We start from the raw sequence: 19,707 nt of genomic DNA on the forward strand, positions 1-19,707 counted from the left end.
TTGCTTCATTCTGGAGAAAAATCCCTTTTAATCTATACACAAATTAGTTAGTTAAGTGCACTGAGGGCAGCCCCAAGCCATTCTGTGAACCCTTGCTCCTCCAGCTTCCTCTGCCAAGTCCTTCCTTTTCTTCTGATTGACAGGGCCAGATGAGATAACTATGCAGGAGCATGGCCCTGTCAATCAAAAAAGAAGGAGGGGCTCACAAAGGAAAGCAGAGAAGCCAGAATTTCTTGAGCCTGCCCTTGTGCACTTTACTGCTCATTTGTAAATAAATTAGGGCTTATTCACACAACTGAACGCACCCTAATCCGTCACGCTCATGTGAAAGAGGCTTAATGGTGTCTGATGGATCTCCATTGACTATAATGGTTTCAATCCGATGTCTGTCATTTTTAGCAGAAAAAAACCCCAGCACAGCATAAGAAACTTCTATGCAGATCTGAACCTGGCCTACTTTATGGCCAACACATATGTTTGCAGTCCTCTCCAGCGCCAATCCATAATACAGCTATACTCATGCATACATTTTTATCTTTATGACTACTTACCTTATCAGTATGTTCAGTCACAGCACACCAGCTGTAAAGTAGAACTTCTTATTTACAGCAAACAAAGTCCATCCAGTGCAGAACTGACGCTTACAGTCATTGCCATTCATGTCACTTAACCGCACATTCAATTATTCCAGTTCACAGATAACCTGAATCTCTTGGTGCAGAAAATCAGTAAATTGCAAGCACGGGATGTGCAAACTGGGAAAAAGCTGAGTGCATGCTGAATGCATCTGTAGGTGCCATGTCCATGGTTTATGTGTACACAGACAAACAGGCAAATATTTAACAGAACATATATATAGGTACATGCACCTGGGGACTGTAGAATGGTGGCTGAAAGATTACTACAGAATGTATACCAAGTTTGGGCAATATATGAGCTTTACATACAATGCATTCGGAAAGTCTTCAGACCCTTTCACGTTTTTAAATTTTATGTTGTGACCTTGTGCTTAAACAAAAAAAAACGTGTTTTCCCACATCAGTCTGACTCAATACCCCTTAGGGTGCATTCACATGACCACACAGTGTTTTGCAGTTCGCAAATTGCGCATCCGCAAAACATGGATACCGCCTGTGTGCGTTCCACAGAGCAGAACGATCGGCCCATTAAAGAAATGTCTATTCTTGTCCACGGATTGCGGACAAGAATATGACCTGCTCTATAATTTTGAAATGAATGGGTCCGCACCCATTCTGCAAAAGATCAGTGGGGGTCCTACTGCTGGGATCCCCACGGAATGGGGGCCCCCTACCCCATGGATCCCCCGTAACTGGACGGAGTGGCTGGACAAAAAAGCGTGCTGACGCTCCATTTATTTCTCTGGGAGCACTGCAGACAGTGATTGGACATTATGATTGGAGTTCACCTGTGGTAAAATTCTGCTGCACTAAGAGTTCCCAAGAGCACAGTGGTCTCCATAATTCTTAAATGGAAGTAGCTTATAACAACCAACTCTTCCTAGAGCTGGCCGCCGCACCAAACTAAGTAATCGGGGGAGAAGTGCCCTGGTAAGTGAGGTGACCAAGAACCCAATGGTCACTCTGGATGAGCTCCAAAGATCCAATGGGGAGATGGGAGAAACTTCAGGAAGGTTAACCATCACTGCAGCACTCCACCAATTTGGGCTTTATGGCAGAGAGGCCAGAAAGACGCCTCTCCTCAATAAAAGACACATGATGGACTCTCAGACTGTGAGAAACAAGATTCTCTGGTCTGATGAAACCAAGATTGGACTTTTTTTGCCTCAATTCTAAGCATCATGTCTGGAGGAAACCAGGCACTGCTCATCACCTGTCCAATACCATCACTACAGTGAAGCATGGTGGCAGCATCATGATGTGGGGGTGTTTTTCAGCAGTTGGGGCAGGGAGACTGGTCAGGGTAGAGGGAAACCTAAATGGAGCAAGAGATATTCTTAATGAAAACCTGACCCAGAGTACTATGTACCTCAGACTGGGCTGAACATTCACCTTTCAACAAGACAATAACCCTAAGTACACAGCCAAGATAACAAGAAGTGACATAGGGACAACTAAGGGAATATCCTTGAGTGGCCCAGCCAGCCAGAGTCATGACGTGAACCCAATCAAACATCTCTGGAGAGACAGCTGTCCACAGACGGTTCCCATCCAACCTAATAAAGCTTGAGAGGATCTGCAGAGAAGGACGGCACAAAATTCTGGTGTAAATTAACACAATAAGTGGTATAAAATTAGACTAGACAGTCTAAATGTGTCACATTTATCATCCAGCATCAGCCATTGTAATAAAGCTGGCGCATTTTTAGACTGTTTTATCTGGTGTAAGTAAACACTCTCTAAAAATTAGCAAAACCGCCCCAGTGTGTCTAAAGCTGCAGTCCTCGAAATGGGCTGGCGCTGTGTAGTCCTCCATATGCCAGATCCCCTGCCCCCTACCACTGATTAAAAGCCTGCACTGAAAGAAAGCTGCCAATCAGTGGCGGAAGCTCAGGAGGAGCCCGCCACTCATGAATATTAAGGTCTCATAGCCTTGGCTCACTCTGTAGAAGTGAAACAGGGGTTTGATGAAAGGTACAGTCACACTGTACTGAAATCAGTTTGCTATACTTTGTACCCCTACCAGTATGTGTGAATGCAATGTCAGGAATCCTTCCATCACCCCACGGGATCAGTAGTTCAAATGTGAAAATAAACAGTTCTTGATAATTTCCTAGGACTGCTGTATGCAGTCACAAATAAAAATGTAGTGTTAACATCTATTCCTGTTTTAGAACACTGCCCATATGTTTCCTGTGGTATAAATACTCTGAGTGGACAGCTATATACCGTACTTTGTCTGTACTTTATGCATAATTTCCAGGCTTCCACAATTTTTTTATAAAGAAGTTAAACGGCTTCCTCTTTCCCATGCCAAAAAAGGAGGAGATCTCTTGTCAGAGGACCTTTACCGTAACTGTGTACATAGAGGATTACCCTGCTTGTCACAGTATTATGTATTCCTGGTTGTGAACCTACATTTTGAGACTCTCACTTCAATTATCCAGCAACTGCACTTCTATATTAATAGTGAAGATTCATTCCTGCAAGGTTTCTTCTTTACTGGCTTTATTATGCAAAGGGTAATAAATGTAAAAAAAAACCTGTAGGGTAAAATAAACACAACCCCTAATATAGCAACCATGAGGCCCGCAATGCCATTCTGTGTGGCCCCCAGTCATCTGGACACAAACCGTCTGGGTCTGGTGGCTGATGTTGAAAGGAGTAGCATACAAACTTGGGAACAGGGATGTGCAAGTACTAATGGCGCACTGCGTAGCCATATCAGAACTGGGATTTCTTGATTGTGCTCCTCTGCCCACAATCAATTGCTGTTATGGAGCTTCCTACAGTGGGGGTGTATGGGCAGCTTGTTGGCTCAGTGGTTAGCACTGGTGCCTTGCAGTGCTGGGGTCCTAGGTTCAAATCTAACCAGGGACAACATCTGAATGGTGTTTGTATGTTCTCCCCATGTTTGTGTGGGTTTCCTCTGTGTACTCTGGTTTCCTCCCACACTCCAAAGACATTCTGATAGGGACCTTAGATTGTGAGCTCCATGGGGGACAGCATGCTGCTAATGTCTGTAAAGCGCTGTAGAATTTGTCAGTGCTATATAAGTGCATAAAATAAATAAAATTATCTGTGACTACTAGGGGCCAGGTGAGCTTTGAAGAGTTATGTGACTGCCTGGACAGTAAATAAAAAACATTTTAGTATCTGGTTTTAACCCCTTTGCGTGAAACAACATACAGTTACATCGTCCGCATGCATGGGAGGGTACGGAGCAGGCTCACAAGCTGACCCAGCTCCATACATGGCAGGTTGTATACGGCATAAGAGACTGAATGAGATTAAAACAAAAGTTGAAAAAAAAAAAATGCACAAAAAAATATATATAAAAAACCCAGAGTTTCAAAGTATTAAAAATGAAGTTCACCTCTTTTCATAATTTTCAGAAAAAATAAACATAATTGGTATGGCCACATCCAAATAAAATATAAAAGTATTTATTGTACATGGTAAATGTTGTAACGAAAAAAAAAAAAGAAATGGCTGAATTCACAATTTTTTATTCACCAGAATAAAAAGCCCTAACATAGCTCTGTAGATAAAAATATAAAAAAGTTAGGGGTTTAAAAAAAATGACTAAAAATATACGATTAATATGTCATCGTTATAGTCATACTGTCATTTTCCACGCACAGGTGAACTCCATAGAAACAAAACCTGAGAAACAATGATGGAATTGAGCAGTTTTTTGTTTTGTTTAATTTCACTCGACAAAGATATCAATACAAGATATGATAAATAAAATAGTGCCATAACAAAAAAAAGACCCACAAAAAAACTTGGCCTCACATGGTTAGTTATGTCAACAGAAACGTAGCATAGTTATGGCTCTTGGAAGTCGGGGAGGCAAAAATGAAAGTCAGAAAAACTAAAATATAGGTGATACATTTTCTTTGTTCCTAAGTCTCAACATTTCATAAAATCTCCGAGATGATAATGCTTCAGGTCATTTTTCATACAATTTGTAGACATGAACTGCACGAACACAATAACACACAAACTAACCAGTGATGTAAAAACTCTGGCCTGTTATGGTCCACAATCTAGGAGTAATGACTCCTGCAGGCTATAAAAGGGTGTGAAATGATAGACATAAAAGAGAAGTGCAGAGCGGGCAATAACAAAGGAGAACGATCTGTCAGTGTCACCCGCCTCTTCTGAATGTTCAGAACCACAAAGGTCTCTGCTTTGGTACCACCACCCAGCAGAGATAAATGCACTCTGCAATACATAGCAAATGCCTGAGAGCCACTCAAATGTGAAATGAGAAAAGTGTTATCTTGGAAATGTAGAACTGACAGCCTATGACTTGTGCAGGCTGTATAGAATATACTGAGGACGTCTCCTGAAGGTGAGTGTGCAGAGAGAACAGGGGGACTGCAAAAGGCTTTGTTGTCGTGTTAATTGGTTTGATGTAATGTTTAAATGTACACTGCCCATCCCAAAAAAAAGTCGCCACCCCCCAAAAAAAAAAGGTCACACACTATAATATTTAGTTGGACCGCCTTTAGCTTTGATTACGGCACGCATTCGCTGTGGCATTGTTTCGATAAACTTCTGCAATGTCACAAGATTTATTTCCATCCAGTGTTGCATTATTTTTTCACCAAGATCTTGCATTGATGGTGGTAGAGTCTGACTGCTGTGCAAAGCCTTCTCCAGCACATCCCAAAGATTCTCAATGGGGTAAAGGTCTGGACTCTGTGGTGGCCAATCTATGTGTGAAAATGATGCCTCATGCTCCCTGAACCACTCTTTCACAATTTGAGCCCGATGAATCCTGGCATTGTCATCTTGGAATATGCCCGTGCCATCATGGAAGAAAAAACCCATTGATGGAATAACCTGGTCATTCAGTATGTTCGGGTAGTCAGCTGACCTCATTCTTGGAGCACATACTGTTGCTGAACCTAGACCTGACCAACTGCAGCGACCCCAGATCATAGCACTGCCCCCACAGGCTTGTACAGTAGGCACTAGGCATGATGGGTGCATCACTTCATCTGCCTCTCTTCTTACCCTGATGCGCCCATCACTCTTGAGGTCTGCCAGGTTAGCAGCTCGTGTGTAGCCTTTTGTTTTTGTTTTGGAGTTGAGCTGTATCCGCCTCCCTTCAGGTGCACTGGGTGGGGTTGTTTGTATGAGTTTAAATTACACCCATTCCCAGTGTCCTGTGCGGGTTATAGCTTCTGTCTTGCTCAGAGGAAGGAAGGATTTGCTGTTCCTGCTCAGTAACCATATACGTTGGTTTTGTTTTTCTTGTGGTTTTCTATCTAGGCTGTTAGAGAGATGCCTGCCCTCGCCAGGTCCTGAGGAAGCAGGCTGTCTCTTTCCCCCTTTTACCATCTTAGGGATTTTAGGGAATCTTCAGCCTAGGCACGGGGACACGTTTATTCCCACCTTTAGGGTCTGAACGTGGGGACAGAAGTCTAGAGAGAGCTGGTAGGGATTTGTCAGGAGGTATCCCCAGCTTCTTGCCTAGACACTTGTTTGATGGTCTTCTGTGTATCTTGTATTCTGTCCAGCGTGACACGATCATGATCATTCAGGATTTTTTTCCCGCCATATTTCTTCCTTGAATACGATGAGTCCCCACTATCCTTCCAGTTTTTAATAATGCGTTGGACAGTTCTTAACCCAATTTTAGTAGTTTCTGCAATCTCATTAGATGTTTTCTCTGCTTGATGCATGCCAATGATTTGACCCTTCTCAAAGAAACTAACATTTTTTCCACGACCACAAGATGTGTCTTTTGACATGGTTGTTTAAGAGAAGCAACTCATTGCACCAGTTGGGGTTAAATAACTTATTGCCACCTGAAAGATAATCGCCCATGCAGTAATTATCCAATAGGAGGCTCATAACTATTTGCTTAGTTAAATCCAGGTGGCGACTTTTTTTTTTTAGACAGGCAGTGTATGTATTGCACAATAGTTCTGCATGGTCAGGGTTAACTATACTGATTCATCCCCTTTTATGATGCTAGGAGATACACTTAGGTATGACCCTAGTTCAGTGTGTGAGTGTTGTGTGCTAGCTGAGGAAGAGAGAGGAGCTACATATGTTCACAACTCAGAAAACTAGGCCTCACTCCCAGGGAACCATCATCTCTGAGACATTTACAGCAAGAAAGCCATTGCTATTTTAAAGTACCCCTGAGAGAGAGAGAAGAAAGAAGAACTAGGTATTGTGCTCGTTTAGGGATGATCAAGACTTTACTGCTGTTAGGGTCCATTCACACGTCCGTTTTTTCTTTCCTGATCTGTTCCGTTTTTTCAGGAACAGATCAGGACCAGATCTGGACCCATTCATTTTCAATGGGTCCTGGAAAAAAATCGGACAGCACAATGTGTGCTGTCCGTTTCCGTTGTTCCGTTCCGCATGTCCGTTTAAATATAAAACATGTCCTATTCTTGTCCTGAAAAATCGGATCCTGGTACAATACAAAGTCAATGGATCCGCAAAAAACGGATGACATTCGGATGTCATTCCGTATGTCATCCGTTTTTTGCGGATTCCATTCCTGGAAACACATAACAATTTTTATTTTATTTTTTTTATATTTTTTTTTTATTTTTTTTTCAAAGAAATCTAAACAACTTTATTTGATTATTGAAATGTATACATGTTCCCGTTTTTTGCGGATCCGCAAAAAACGGATGACATACGGATGACATACGGAAACATTTTCAGGAACAACGGATCCGCAAAAAACGGACCGTTTTTCAGGATGAAAAAAAACAGGACGTGTGAATGGACCCTTAGAAGGACATTCACAATATACCCTTCCATATTTTGACACAATCCTGGCCAATTATATCTTATTCCTGTACCCCTCAGCCTGGGAATTACAGACAAGTTTGCAAGAGCCTCATTGCCAACCTTAGATTCTGCAGAGAGAGAGAGAGAGAGAGGCTTAGGAAAGACAGAGTAAAGGAGTACCACAACCACCAGCATTGCTGCTATCCAGACATTGCTATTGGGGAAGAATTGCACTGTGATTTGTTTGGAACTGTGCTTTAATACCAGTGGATGCATTACAACTCCCATTGGTGAGATCCGTTCAGGGCTATCACAAGCGGTCCAAAATAGATCAGTTTTGCCCTAATGCATTCTGAAAAGGATCTGCTCAGAATGCCTCAGTTTGCCTCCATTCCGCTCTGAAGGCGGACACCAAAACACTGCTTGCAGCGTTTTGGTGTCCGCCCGACGATACAGAGGCAAACTGATCCGTCCTGACACACAATGTAAGTCAATGGGGATGGATCCGTTTTCACTGACACAATCTGGCACAATAGAAAACGGATCCGTCCTCCATTGACTTTCAATGGTGTTCAAGACGTCATGGCTATGTTAAAGATAATACAAACGGATCCGTTCTGAACGGATGCATGCGGTTGTATTATCTGAACGGATCCGTCTGTGCAGATCCATGACGGATCCGCACCAAACGTGAGTGCGAAAGTAGCCTTAGATACCCTGTGCTGGCGGTGGATCGCCAAATTTATGTAGTGGCGGATCCACCGACAATTCTAAATGTAAGGCAACTTCCTTCCTGTCTTATATTTAGACCTTTTTTTATGCCTAAACCAGGCGTAGAAAATGATGAATGATCCCCTTCCCCGCCCATGCCACACCCACTTTTTTTAGACCTGGCATGAGCGGAGAACAAGTCGCAGATTCTGCCGCAACATGGTGTGCGACAGAATCTGCACCAGATATTCGCCACATATATCTGTTCATAAATGGCCCCTAATGTTTGTTAAATTTAAAAGCTTCTCCACTTTTCCGATGACAAACACCCCCCTAGTAGAATCATTTTGGAACATTTTTAAAGAGTCACAAAGATAAATCTGCCATGAAACTAATTAACATAACAAACCATGCCCACGTTTACACTCTTTAAAAGTGGCACATGTGGCAAAAAAGTAGCAAATGTTGCCACAAGACCAAAATGTGTGACTTTTATCCGTAAAGACTTCAAATATTTCCCCTTTTTGTGCCAAAATGCAACTAAATTTTAGACAAGATGGAGAGTCAATAGTGAATCTGGGAATGTAGAAAAATCCTGGGTTTTAGCACAAAAACAAGCCCCAAGCCGTGTGGCCCCAGGATGGGGCATAATGGTATGGCCCATAAGGCACTGCTAGTAAACAATACATTTGTGATTATCTGCTTGCTAGGCTTATTTGGTCTGCAGCTATTTCTCGGAACATTCTGTGCCAAGATAACAGGCAATTACAGGTAATGGCCTTATACTCCAAATCATATCTTTCTCTGCGATAGCACTCCCAGTACCTTTTCCAGCAGCTGAAAGCTACACAACCTCATCCTGTATTCTAGGTGATTACAATTTTTCCTTTCACAATAATTTCCTTTTCTAAAAGAATCACAGAATGGTATATTAGGTGACAGCCGCCCTGCTATATGAAAAAAGATGTTTGGTCCAGAAATGGGCACGCGTGGATGCTCTGTGATGACCGTGGTAACCTGCCCTGCTGCCCGCACGTGTCCTCAGTCATTGACTCTGCAGAGAGCTTCCATTAGCTTAATGATTTATAATTTAGCCCAATCACAACAGGCATCCTGTAATAAACCATGCAATATTAATAACACCTCTTTATTGTATCACCGAGCAGATACTGACCCTAAATACATATCTGCTGCACCGGTCCTGGGACTGAATCTACCTATACATCATAGTGTGGTCCAATCCTACGACCTGATCTAGTGTGCCATCACATATATGGATGCTAGGTCACATGGGATTAGAGCAGATTCTTATGTAGGATCTAATCTGTACCGGCCCATCATATATAGATTGTGCAATGCCATTTGATAGATCTGTAGAGTACAATTACACATGCTGTATATAGCGTCTAAATGAAAGTCTGGTTCAATCCCAAGACATACTGTATTTTTCGCTCCATAAGACACACAAAAGTGGAGAAAATGGCAGTGAATACAAATGAGCGCTTCCATAATGGAAGCGCTCATTAGTGCACAGTAGGACCACTGCTACCTGGTCTTCTGCCGGGCGCCATGCTGTGTCCTGACAGCGTAGTGCACTATGACCTGGCACTGTGCAACGTCAGGTCACAGTGCAATGCGGTGCCAGCAGAAGACCAGGGAGTGAAGGAACAGCAAGCTGGATCTCATAGATGGTGATGCTGCCCAAAGCAGGAGAGGTAAGTTAATTTATTTATTTTATGTCTGATCTGAGGTCTGATGAGGAATGGGGTCTGATTCGGGGGTCTGATGAGGATTTGAGTTCTCATTTGGGGGTTTGACCTGAGTTCTGATTAAGATTGTGGTCTGATTAGGGGTTCTGATCTAAGGTCTAATGAGGATTGGGGGTCTGCTCTGAAGTCTGCTGAAGATTGGAGGTCTGCTGAAGATTGGGGGTCTGATCTAAGGTCTGATGAGGATTGGGGGTCTGATCTGTAGTCTGCTGAAGATTGGAGGTCTGCTGAAGATTGGGGGTCTGATCTAAGGTCTGATGAGGATTGGGGGTCTGACCTGAAGTCTGCTGAAGATTGGAGGTCTGCTGAAGATTGGGGGTCTGATCTAAGGTCTGATGAGGATTGGGGGTCTGATCTGAAGTCTGCTGAAGATTGGAGGTCTGCTGAAGATTGGGGGTCTGATCTAAGGTCTGATGAGGATTGGGGGTCTGATCTGAAGTCTGCTGAAGATTGGAGGTCTGCTGAAGATTGGTGGTCTGATATAAGGTCTGATGAGGATTGGGGATCTGATCTGAAGTCTGCTGAAGATTGGAGGTCTGCTGAAGATTGGGGGTCTGATCTAAGGTCTGATGAGGATTGGGGGTCTGATCTGAAGTCTGCTGAAGATTGGAGGTCTGCTGAAGATTGGGGGTCTGATCTAAGGTCTGATGAGGATTGGGGGTCTGATCTGAAGTCTGCTGAAGATTGGGGGTCTGATCTAAGGTCTGATAAGGATTGGGGGTCTGATATATACAAATGTCTTTACTGTATCTCCATATATATACTTCACCTTCTCCAGTCCCCAGTGACCTGACCTGTCATCTTTCCATAATCTAAGGACTCAAGTACATGGCCGTAGTTTCGGTCCGTGCACATGAGCCCTAAAATAATACAAATCTAGAGGGCAAATAAAAATCGCATCCCATGTGACATGATTACTCCGTATGTCTGTGGTGTATCATCATGCGTGATCTATGAACTGGCAGACTACAGTGAGGGAGATACAATCTCTGTGCATATACATATCGGGCAACAAATACATGCAAACACAATATCTTGTGATCTGAACCAGCAATACGTCTGGAATATAAAACATATATGAGACCTCAATGGAATTCTGATCTAGTCACATAATCCGAACCAGTAAATTATCTGGAGATTACCATAATATACAAAGGGAGCCCAAGGCCACGTTCACACGGTCAGTATTTTATACCAAAACCAGAAGTATGTCCATAAGACGGAAGAGGCACAAATCTTTCCATTAGGCCCCATGCACATGACCGTATCTATTTTGCGTCTGGCGTCATAGTGCAGAAAGAATAAAGCACATGACCGCCGCCATTTTGCATACAATGGACTGCTATGTGCGGCTTTCTTCTTCAGAGCTGGGGTACAGTACACAAATTGGTAATGATTGCATGTATAAAACATTGCCGTTATGTTTTTTTTTTTACAATTTTAGCCCTCATGCACGTGACCGTATCTATCTAGAAGTCTGAAAATTGCGGATCAACAAAACACGGATACTGGACGTGTGCATCCTGCATTTTCCCATTCCATACGTTCCGCCACATGTTAAAAATGCCTATTCTTGTCCGCAAAATAGACAAGAGTACGACATGTTCTATCTTTTTTGCAGGGTGGCGGAACGGACATACAGATGCGGACAACACGTGGTGCACTGTCTGGATTGAAATGAATGGGTCTCCATCCAATCCACAAACAATGTAGATCGGATTTGGACCATCCCAGCCTTCCCGTCATTGTTTTCCTGCTCGCCATGGACAGTGGATCGCCGAGCAGTGTAACTACAAGCCGCCCCATTGACTTCTATGCTCTGTAGTATTCACTTGAATAGGAACGAGCCATCCTATAGAAGTAAATGGGGCGGCTTGTAGTTACTCGACAGCGAGCAGGTAAACAATGACGGGAAAGGCAGCGCTGGCATGGCGTGCGGCCTTCTCTTCAACCAGCTGATCGGGGGTTGTCAGATCCCCGCATATCTGATATTGATGACCTATTCTGAGGATAGGTCATTAATAGTAAAATCCCAGAAAACCCCTTTAAGTATACATTGACACTCCCCTTTAAAGGGAACCTGTCACCATGACACTCACTAGGCGTAATAATGTAATGTAACCCTTCACTCATTCTGGAGTAAAAGTACTTTTGATCCATATGCATAGGAGCAGGTAAGTGCACCAAAGGCAGGCTCAAGCCACTCTATTCACCCTCCTGCTTCCTGTGCCTGGAAGGTGCAATGGTACATACAGTGCCTGGGGCCCGCCCACGGTGCACTTAGCGGCTCATTTGCCTATATTGAATAGTACATTTCTCAGCAACGGATGGCTGAGTGATCACATCACTACATTCAGCTGAGCTGGTCCTACAAGACGTTGTGCCTGGTGACAGCCTCCCTTTAACAGTCCCTTTATGACCATTTAGTAAATTGCTGGGAGGTATTGATTGTCAGGTGCACTAATGACACACGCTGTGAGGAATCACATGTCAATGGCCCACGTCAGAGCTATACCAACAGTGATAGTCCCCAACCCCAAGGACAGGGACCGTGTACAGCGCTGCAGAATATGCTGCCGATATATATAAACCCTGCTGTCATGGCCCGTCCTGCATCATCACCTGGGGCAAGGATTCTGTTTGTCGCCAATGTAAAGGTATACAGTGGGATATGTCGCCAATACGTTCCCAATGTGGGAAAAAACGTATACTGCGCAGTACTGTATACCATTATATGGACCAGTGTACTCATGGAGGTGAGGAGGACACCGTATGGATAGTTTTGGTACATACACGGTGTATACGTGTGCCACACATACAGCTATAGAGCCTAAATGCTATAGCCCCCTAGCAGCCAGGACATTTGCCCCCCAAGCACTGCCCAGTACGGTTCCATCCAGAATACCAGGCATACATTCATTCTATAGCACTGACATATTCCACAGCGCAGTACACAGGTGTATTATATGATTAGCTCCGTGCCAGTCCCATTCCTCACCTCACAAAATATTTTTCTGAACTTTCCACAGTGCCACCCATCCCCGCTGCCATAATGCCACCCAGGTGACAGCTGCTCCCAGCCTCTGTGGGCACCGCGGCTACTCACATGTCCTTGGCTGGTAAGTTCTTGCCCTCCACTACCCGAATGAACAGGGAGCTCCGTCTGGCCATGGCTGGGAGAGCAGAGGGTCCTCGGCTCCCTCCACATCAGTCCTCACGGCTCCGTATAGCAGGTGCTTGCGGCTGCAAAGAAATATCAATCAGATGGCAGCCAGTGGCTGAGGAGACCTCGGGGGGCGGGGCTAAGAAGTGCACATCAGCAGGACCTGCTCCCTCCCGCTCTCAGTGGAGCCGCTGGAGTTCCCGGTGTGTGACGTCACGGTGTCGTGACGTGCTGTCAGCCCGCAGAGAGTATGGAGGGCAGTGCTGGGCGAGGGGCCTGGTGCAGTAGGAGCCAATGTATAGATTTTCCTCAATGGAAACGGACGGTATTAAAAATAATTCTTTAAAATGTGGGCTAACTATTCACCGTAGTAGACGTTATCACAGCTGCTTACGTCACACTCAAGATGCTATTTTGTTTTCCACATCTGTCCATTTCCATTAGGACACTTACATGAATGTGGCTGTACAATAAAAACGCCAGAATTAAGCGCTGGCATTCCTTATTTTTTCCTGTGTTTTTTTTTTTTCTGGCATTTTAGGCGGTTTCCTAATAGCATTTTTCCTCTATAGAAAAGATGTGAAACGCCTGAAAAAGCACCAAAAGTTCCAGAATTCTGTCAAATTTCGGCATTCTGTTCCAACATAAGAACAGAATGCCTGAATTATTGGTGCTGGACACGACTGGCGCCCGACAGATCCCATTCACTCTAATAGGATTCGTTGGATTTCCGGAAATACATACCAGCTTTCTGCTGGACCACTGCATAAGGCCTCATGCACACGACTGTGCCGTTTTTTGTGGTCCGCAAACCGCAGATCCGCAAAAAAATGGAAGCCATCCGTGTGCCTTCCGCAATTTGCGGAATGGAACGGGTAGCCCATTGTAGAAATGCCTATTCTTGTCTGCAAAGCTGACGGGGCCTCGGAAAGGAGCAACGGATGCGGACAGCACACGGAGTGCTGTCCGCATCTTTTGCGGCCCCATTGAAGTGAATGGGTCCGCACCCGAGCCGCAAAAAATACGGCTCCGATGTGGACCACAAAAACGGTCGTGTGCATGAGGCCTAAAGCGGTGTTTCATCCTTTTTCTGGAATCTGATACTGAACCTTCTCTCAGAACCTCTATCATAGGACCTACATTGTAAGTCTGGACGGATCCGCACGCCTCCGCACGGCCAGGGGGACACCCGAACGCTGCAAGCAGCGTTCAAGTGTCCGCCTGCTGAGCGGAACGGAGGCTGAACGCTGCCAGACTGATGCATTCTGAGCAGATCCGCGTCCACTCAGAATGCATTAGGGCAGTACGGATGCGTTCGGGGCCGCTTGTGAGAGCCTTCAAACGGAGCTCACAAGCGGACAGCCGAACGCTAGTGTGAAAGTAGCCTAAGTCGTATTAAAGAGGACCTTTCATCAGTTATGGCATTACCTTGTAGGGCGGCCCCCATTGATGCCATGGGTGTCAGCGGTCGGCTCTGATTGGATCGCGCTCACAGCCAGGGAGAAGACTGCGTCTCCGCCCCATTGCGAAGTTACACCTCATTACAATACAGCGCGCCAAAATAACGGGGGCATCAGTGGGGGCCGCCCTACAAGGTAACACCATAATCAGCCTATGTTAAAACTGATGAAAAGTCCTCTTTAAAGGCGGCAATTCTAGCCATTCTGAAGCAGAAAGGAAAGTATCTCCGTAGTAGAGCTGTTGTTTAAAGCAACATCTGTAACTGGACCCACTACCTAGCCTAGATTTCATATCAGATATTCTCTCTCTCTTATGTAGGTAGCCCAGAGTATGGCGATCTTTATCGCTATGTCACTAACTGACCCGAAGGGGGACAAACTGCAGGAGTAACAGCAGAATACGGGGAACTATTATCTGTATCTATCTATTTATCTATTATCTGTATCTATCTATCTATCTATCTACCTATCTATCTATCGCATATTCATCTGTCTATCTAATTTCTATCTATCTATCTGTCTATCTAATTTCTATCTATCTATCTATCTCTATCTAATATCTATCTATCTATCTATCTATCTATCTATCTATCTATCGCATATTCACCTGTCTATCTAATTTCTATCTATCTATCTGTCTATCTAATTTCTATCTATCTATCTATCTATCTATCTCTATCTAATATCTATCTATCCTATATCTATCTATCTATCTATCTATCTATTATCTGTATCTATCTATCTATTATCTGTATCTATCTATTTATCTATTATCTGTATCTATCTATCTATCTATCTATCGCATATTCATCTGTCTATCTAATTTCTATCTATCTATCTGTCTATCTAATTTCTATCTATCTATCTCTATCTAATATCTATCTATCCTATATCTATCTATCTATCTATCTATCTCATATCTATCTATTTATCACATATTCATCTGTCTATCTATCTATCTGTCTATCTAATTTCTATCTATCTATCTATCTATCTCTATCTAATATCTATCTATCTGTCTATCTATCTATCTATCTATCTATCTATCTATTTCATATATATCTTCTATCTTTAAATACATAAAGGGAATCAACTCGGTAAAGGAGGAGAGCATATTTAAAAGAAGAAAAACTACCACAAGAGGACACAGTTTTAAATTAGAAGGGCAAAGGTTTAAAAGTAATATCAGGAAGTATTACTTTACTGAGAGAGTAGTGGATGCATGGAAGAGCCTTCCTGCAGAAGTGGTAGCTGCAAATACAGTGGAGTTTAAGCATGCATGGGATAGGCATAAGGCCATCCTTCATATAAGATAGGGCCAGGGGCTGTCCATAGGATTCAGTATATTGGGCAGACTAGATGGGCCAAATGGTTCTTATCTGCCGACACATTCTAGGTTTCTATGTATCTATCTATCTATCTTCTACAGTATCTATCACATATTTATCTATCTATCTCTATCTAATATCTATCTATCTATGTTCAACCATGTCTTTTTGCTTATTTCCCCCATGACAGACTTTTAAGGTCAAACATAAATATGAATATATTTTATATTGGTTAAGAATATTATGTTTCATACCAGATCTTCAAAATGCTAGAAAGATGTTTTCCATTTTCATTTCTATTTCCCGAAGCAGGCAGAAGAGGGGACAAAGCACACTTCAGCTCAGAAATGTGATGTGTCATGTTGAATGCAGCTTAATAAAAATGTACTGCAACAAGTCTCTGGGTTACGGTAACAGTAAAATACCTTTGTGTTCAAAAAAGCAAATCTAAAGACAATGAAACTTGTCGGTGCTTTATTAAGACTTAATGTTGCATGCAGGGTGGAAGCAGAGCTTACTAAATGCCTGGCATAGAATGAGTTGTATGTCTATATGGTCTTCAGATTGTATACTTACAGAATAATCTCTCCTCCTGCACAGGCTGCTCAGCGAGAGCTATTTTCAATGTATGTAACTTAGGAAGTGCTGCGTGGAGGGACTGATGGTTTACTCTACCACTGCATTCCTGGAACTTTTCTACATCCTAGAACAGCTCACTTTTTCCTTACACGTACTGTATGCTTGTTTCTTCTTTCTAAAGCAAAATTTCCCCGCTGAGGAAATAGATTCATTGTGCGATCATAATGGCGTTCAAGACGCTTCTTTTTATGGTCCATAGTTTGCTTCGTAAAAATAAAAGATACCGTATTTTCCTATATTTAAATCTATTGATAAGGCATATCATGGAAAGTACTGTTTCTGTAAGGGCATGGCCACTTGGTCAGGTTTCCTGATTCAGTTTTGGGAAGCCAAAGTCAGGAGTGGATCATAAAAGAGAAGAAGTCATATCCGGCTGTTATACTTTTTCTCCTTTATGATTTACTCCTGATTTGACTTCCTAAACTGCAAGCGGAAACCTGACTGCCTGGTTGTGCCCTTTGATCCATAGATAATAATCTCTTCTGGTTCTCCTCCTGTTTGCATCTAGCTCAGACCCGTCTCTTCTTTTGCAGACCCCACATGGTCATTTCAGGACTTGTGATATCATCTCAGAATTTGATTTTTTTTTTTACAGGATTGGGAAGTGCATGGAAATGGATAAAAAGGTTATACATATTTCTTAAAAGCCACCATATACAGGGTTACACTTAAACTTTTATACTTCTTCTTGAATATTCATTTATACTTCTACACTTATACATTTATACTTCTTCTTGAATATTCATGGTCCAGCATTCTTTATTCTTAGAAGTTGAAGATTTGTCACTGGTTTGTAATGCTAGAAGTAGGGATGAGCAAGTCGGTTCTAATGAATGTCCCCACAAATGAAGAAGCGCCCACATGCCTTTTAATTCACTATGCACCAGACGTGAAGCTCAAATTCAAAGTCTACTGGCACATGCCCAGTCTCTTCTCCAGTAGCAGAAGCAGAGCTTCTCCATGAGATTGTCAAGGTCAGCCAATATTTTCGACCCTATAAATCAAGTGGCAGAGGTGGGGGTTTACTCAGCTTTGAGGACACAATGTCACAGGTCTAGAACTCTGCTTAATGAAACTAATTGTTTCGCTCATCTCCATCTCTTTTGTTAGCTTTTGTAACTGCCAAGCTTTTTATCTACAATATTTTGACATCAAACTCTGTGCCCCCTTCCTTAAAGGGGTTGTCCGGGTTCAGAGCTGTACCCGGACATACCCATAATTTCACCTCGGCAGCCCCCCTGAGGCTAGCATCGGAGCATCTCATGCTCCGATGCGCTCCCTTGCCCTGCGCTAGATCACACAGGGCAAGGGCTCTTTTGTTTACAATCACACACCGGCAGTGTGTTCGGTGACGTCACTGGCTTTTATGGGCGTGCTTTAGAGCTGCCCTAGCCGTTTTATTGGCTAGAGCAGCGCTAGAGCCCGCCCATCAGTGCGGTGACGTCACCGGGCTTCCTGGCAGCCCCATGGAGAGCCTGGTACGTCACTGGATCGCTAAAAAAATGCCTTTGCCCTGCGCAATTTAGCGCAGGGCAAAGGAGAGCATCGGAGCATGAACTGCTCCGATGCTCAAGTCAGGGGGGCTGCCGGGATGAAAATGGAGGTATGTCCGGGTTCAGCTCTAATCCCGGACAACCCCTTTAAGAGTAAAATGTATACAAACTCACTGCCACTTATCTGCCTTGTGCTTCTGTGCCATCCTTAAGTGGGGTCCCATTTTAGGGTCAAGGGCCACTCACAAAACTGACCTTTTAAAAAGCAGCAGGGGGAAGGCATGAGACCCAAAATATGTACATTTATGTCTGTGAAAAGCTGACCATATACTTTAGACAGATAACAGCTGGTACTCCCGAACCACTAATACACATGAACACTCGGCCAAGGGGAGAGGGGAGTAAGCTGCTGCCAGTGATGACTTGAAATCCAACATGCCCAACTCTTCTTTCCTCTGCCATATATTGGCGGGGATGAGTGGTTACACCACCATATACATTAGAGTCCTTCCAAAACGCAAAAGGATCAGCCGACATGTATCTAGTGTGTATGACCGCCTTTTGATTAGTAAACTTTCAGGATTAGGCCTCATGCACACAACTGTATTTTAGATCCGTTAGCACACAGACACTAGACATTTCTATGAAAGCACACGGATGTCGTCTGTGCCTTATCCGCATCCATATGTCCATCCTGGAAATTATAGAACATGTCCTATTCTTGCCCGTTTTGTGAACAAGAATAGGCACTTCTATTATTTGGAAAGTATCCATATTTAGCGAATCTGCGGTTTGCAGGCGTCAGAACGGAAGCAGTCATGTGCATGTGGCCTTACGATTAAGTAATTAAAGAACCCCTATTTATTTTCTTACATTTATTTAAATAATAATATAATTATAATAATAATTAGAAATATGTCAACCAGACTTGGTTTTTGTTGGTTTAATGCTCTGTAACTTTTTTGTTTAATACATGTTGGCATTTAGAAACTATAGCCATGGCAAAAAAGTAGCTGAGAAGAAATTTTTAGCAATGCTTTCTGTGCTTCCATTTAGAAGTTTTATGTGCCTCAGTGACTATTTTTATTGTATTGCCATACGCCTTGCTAGGTACTTCAGAAGTCATTTGCCCAGCATAGTGAGCTCATACAATTTATGGTGCTAAGCAATTACAACCAGCTTATGCTTTCACCAATTAAATTAGAATCAAGATAATTAGAGATCAGCGAATTTCTTAAAAGTTTGATTCGGCTGATTAGCTGAATTTCACGAACAAATTTAATGTAGTGGTTGCAATGACAGGAAGCTGCGATAGTGCCCCCTCCGTCATTGTACCCCTCAGATGCCGCGTTCATACATGATCACAGCATCTGAGTGTAAAATTAACAATAAAAAAATTAATAAATCAAATTTACCGACTCCATTTGCTTGCGACGGTCCCGCCGCCGCAATTCTTGCTTGAAGATCTTGGCCGAAATCCTATGCTGCGCCAGATTACGTCATCACGCAGGTGTGATGACGTAATCTCGCGGCACACGGGATTTCGGCTGAGATCTTCAAGCAAGATTGAGGCTGGCGGCCTGTTGTGAGCAAATGGAGGAGGTAAGTTAGAATTTTTTTTGTTTTTTATACTATTTCAGGTTAAATCGATTCGCTGACACGAAGCACAAGGAAATTCTGCTTCTAGGCGAATCAAATTTATCCTGAAATTCGGATTGAATTCCACTTCGTTGTT

At 43.2% G+C, this 19,707-nt stretch overlaps 1 protein-coding gene across 2 annotated transcripts in view; it reads right to left on the reverse strand.

Moving 5' to 3' along the window:
- LOC122931939 (ras GTPase-activating protein 4-like) overlaps positions 1 to 13,185 on the reverse strand; it is a 173,178-nt gene extending 159,993 nt beyond the window's left edge. The window contains exon 1 of one of the 2 annotated variants that reach the window (XM_044286030.1): positions 12,996 to 13,183. In XM_044286030.1, coding sequence (XP_044141965.1) covers positions 12,996 to 13,060 — 65 coding nt within the window. In that variant the 5' untranslated portion in view covers positions 13,061 to 13,183. Of the gene's footprint in view, positions 1 to 12,995 lie in introns of both variants that reach the window. The other variant, XM_044286031.1, reaches the window with a different exon arrangement.
- Positions 13,186 to 19,707: the final 6,522 nt, after the last annotated feature.

This window comes from Bufo gargarizans, chromosome 3 (assembly GCF_014858855.1).
Source record: "Bufo gargarizans isolate SCDJY-AF-19 chromosome 3, ASM1485885v1, whole genome shotgun sequence".
NCBI classification, from domain to species: Eukaryota; Metazoa; Chordata; class Amphibia; order Anura; family Bufonidae; genus Bufo; species Bufo gargarizans.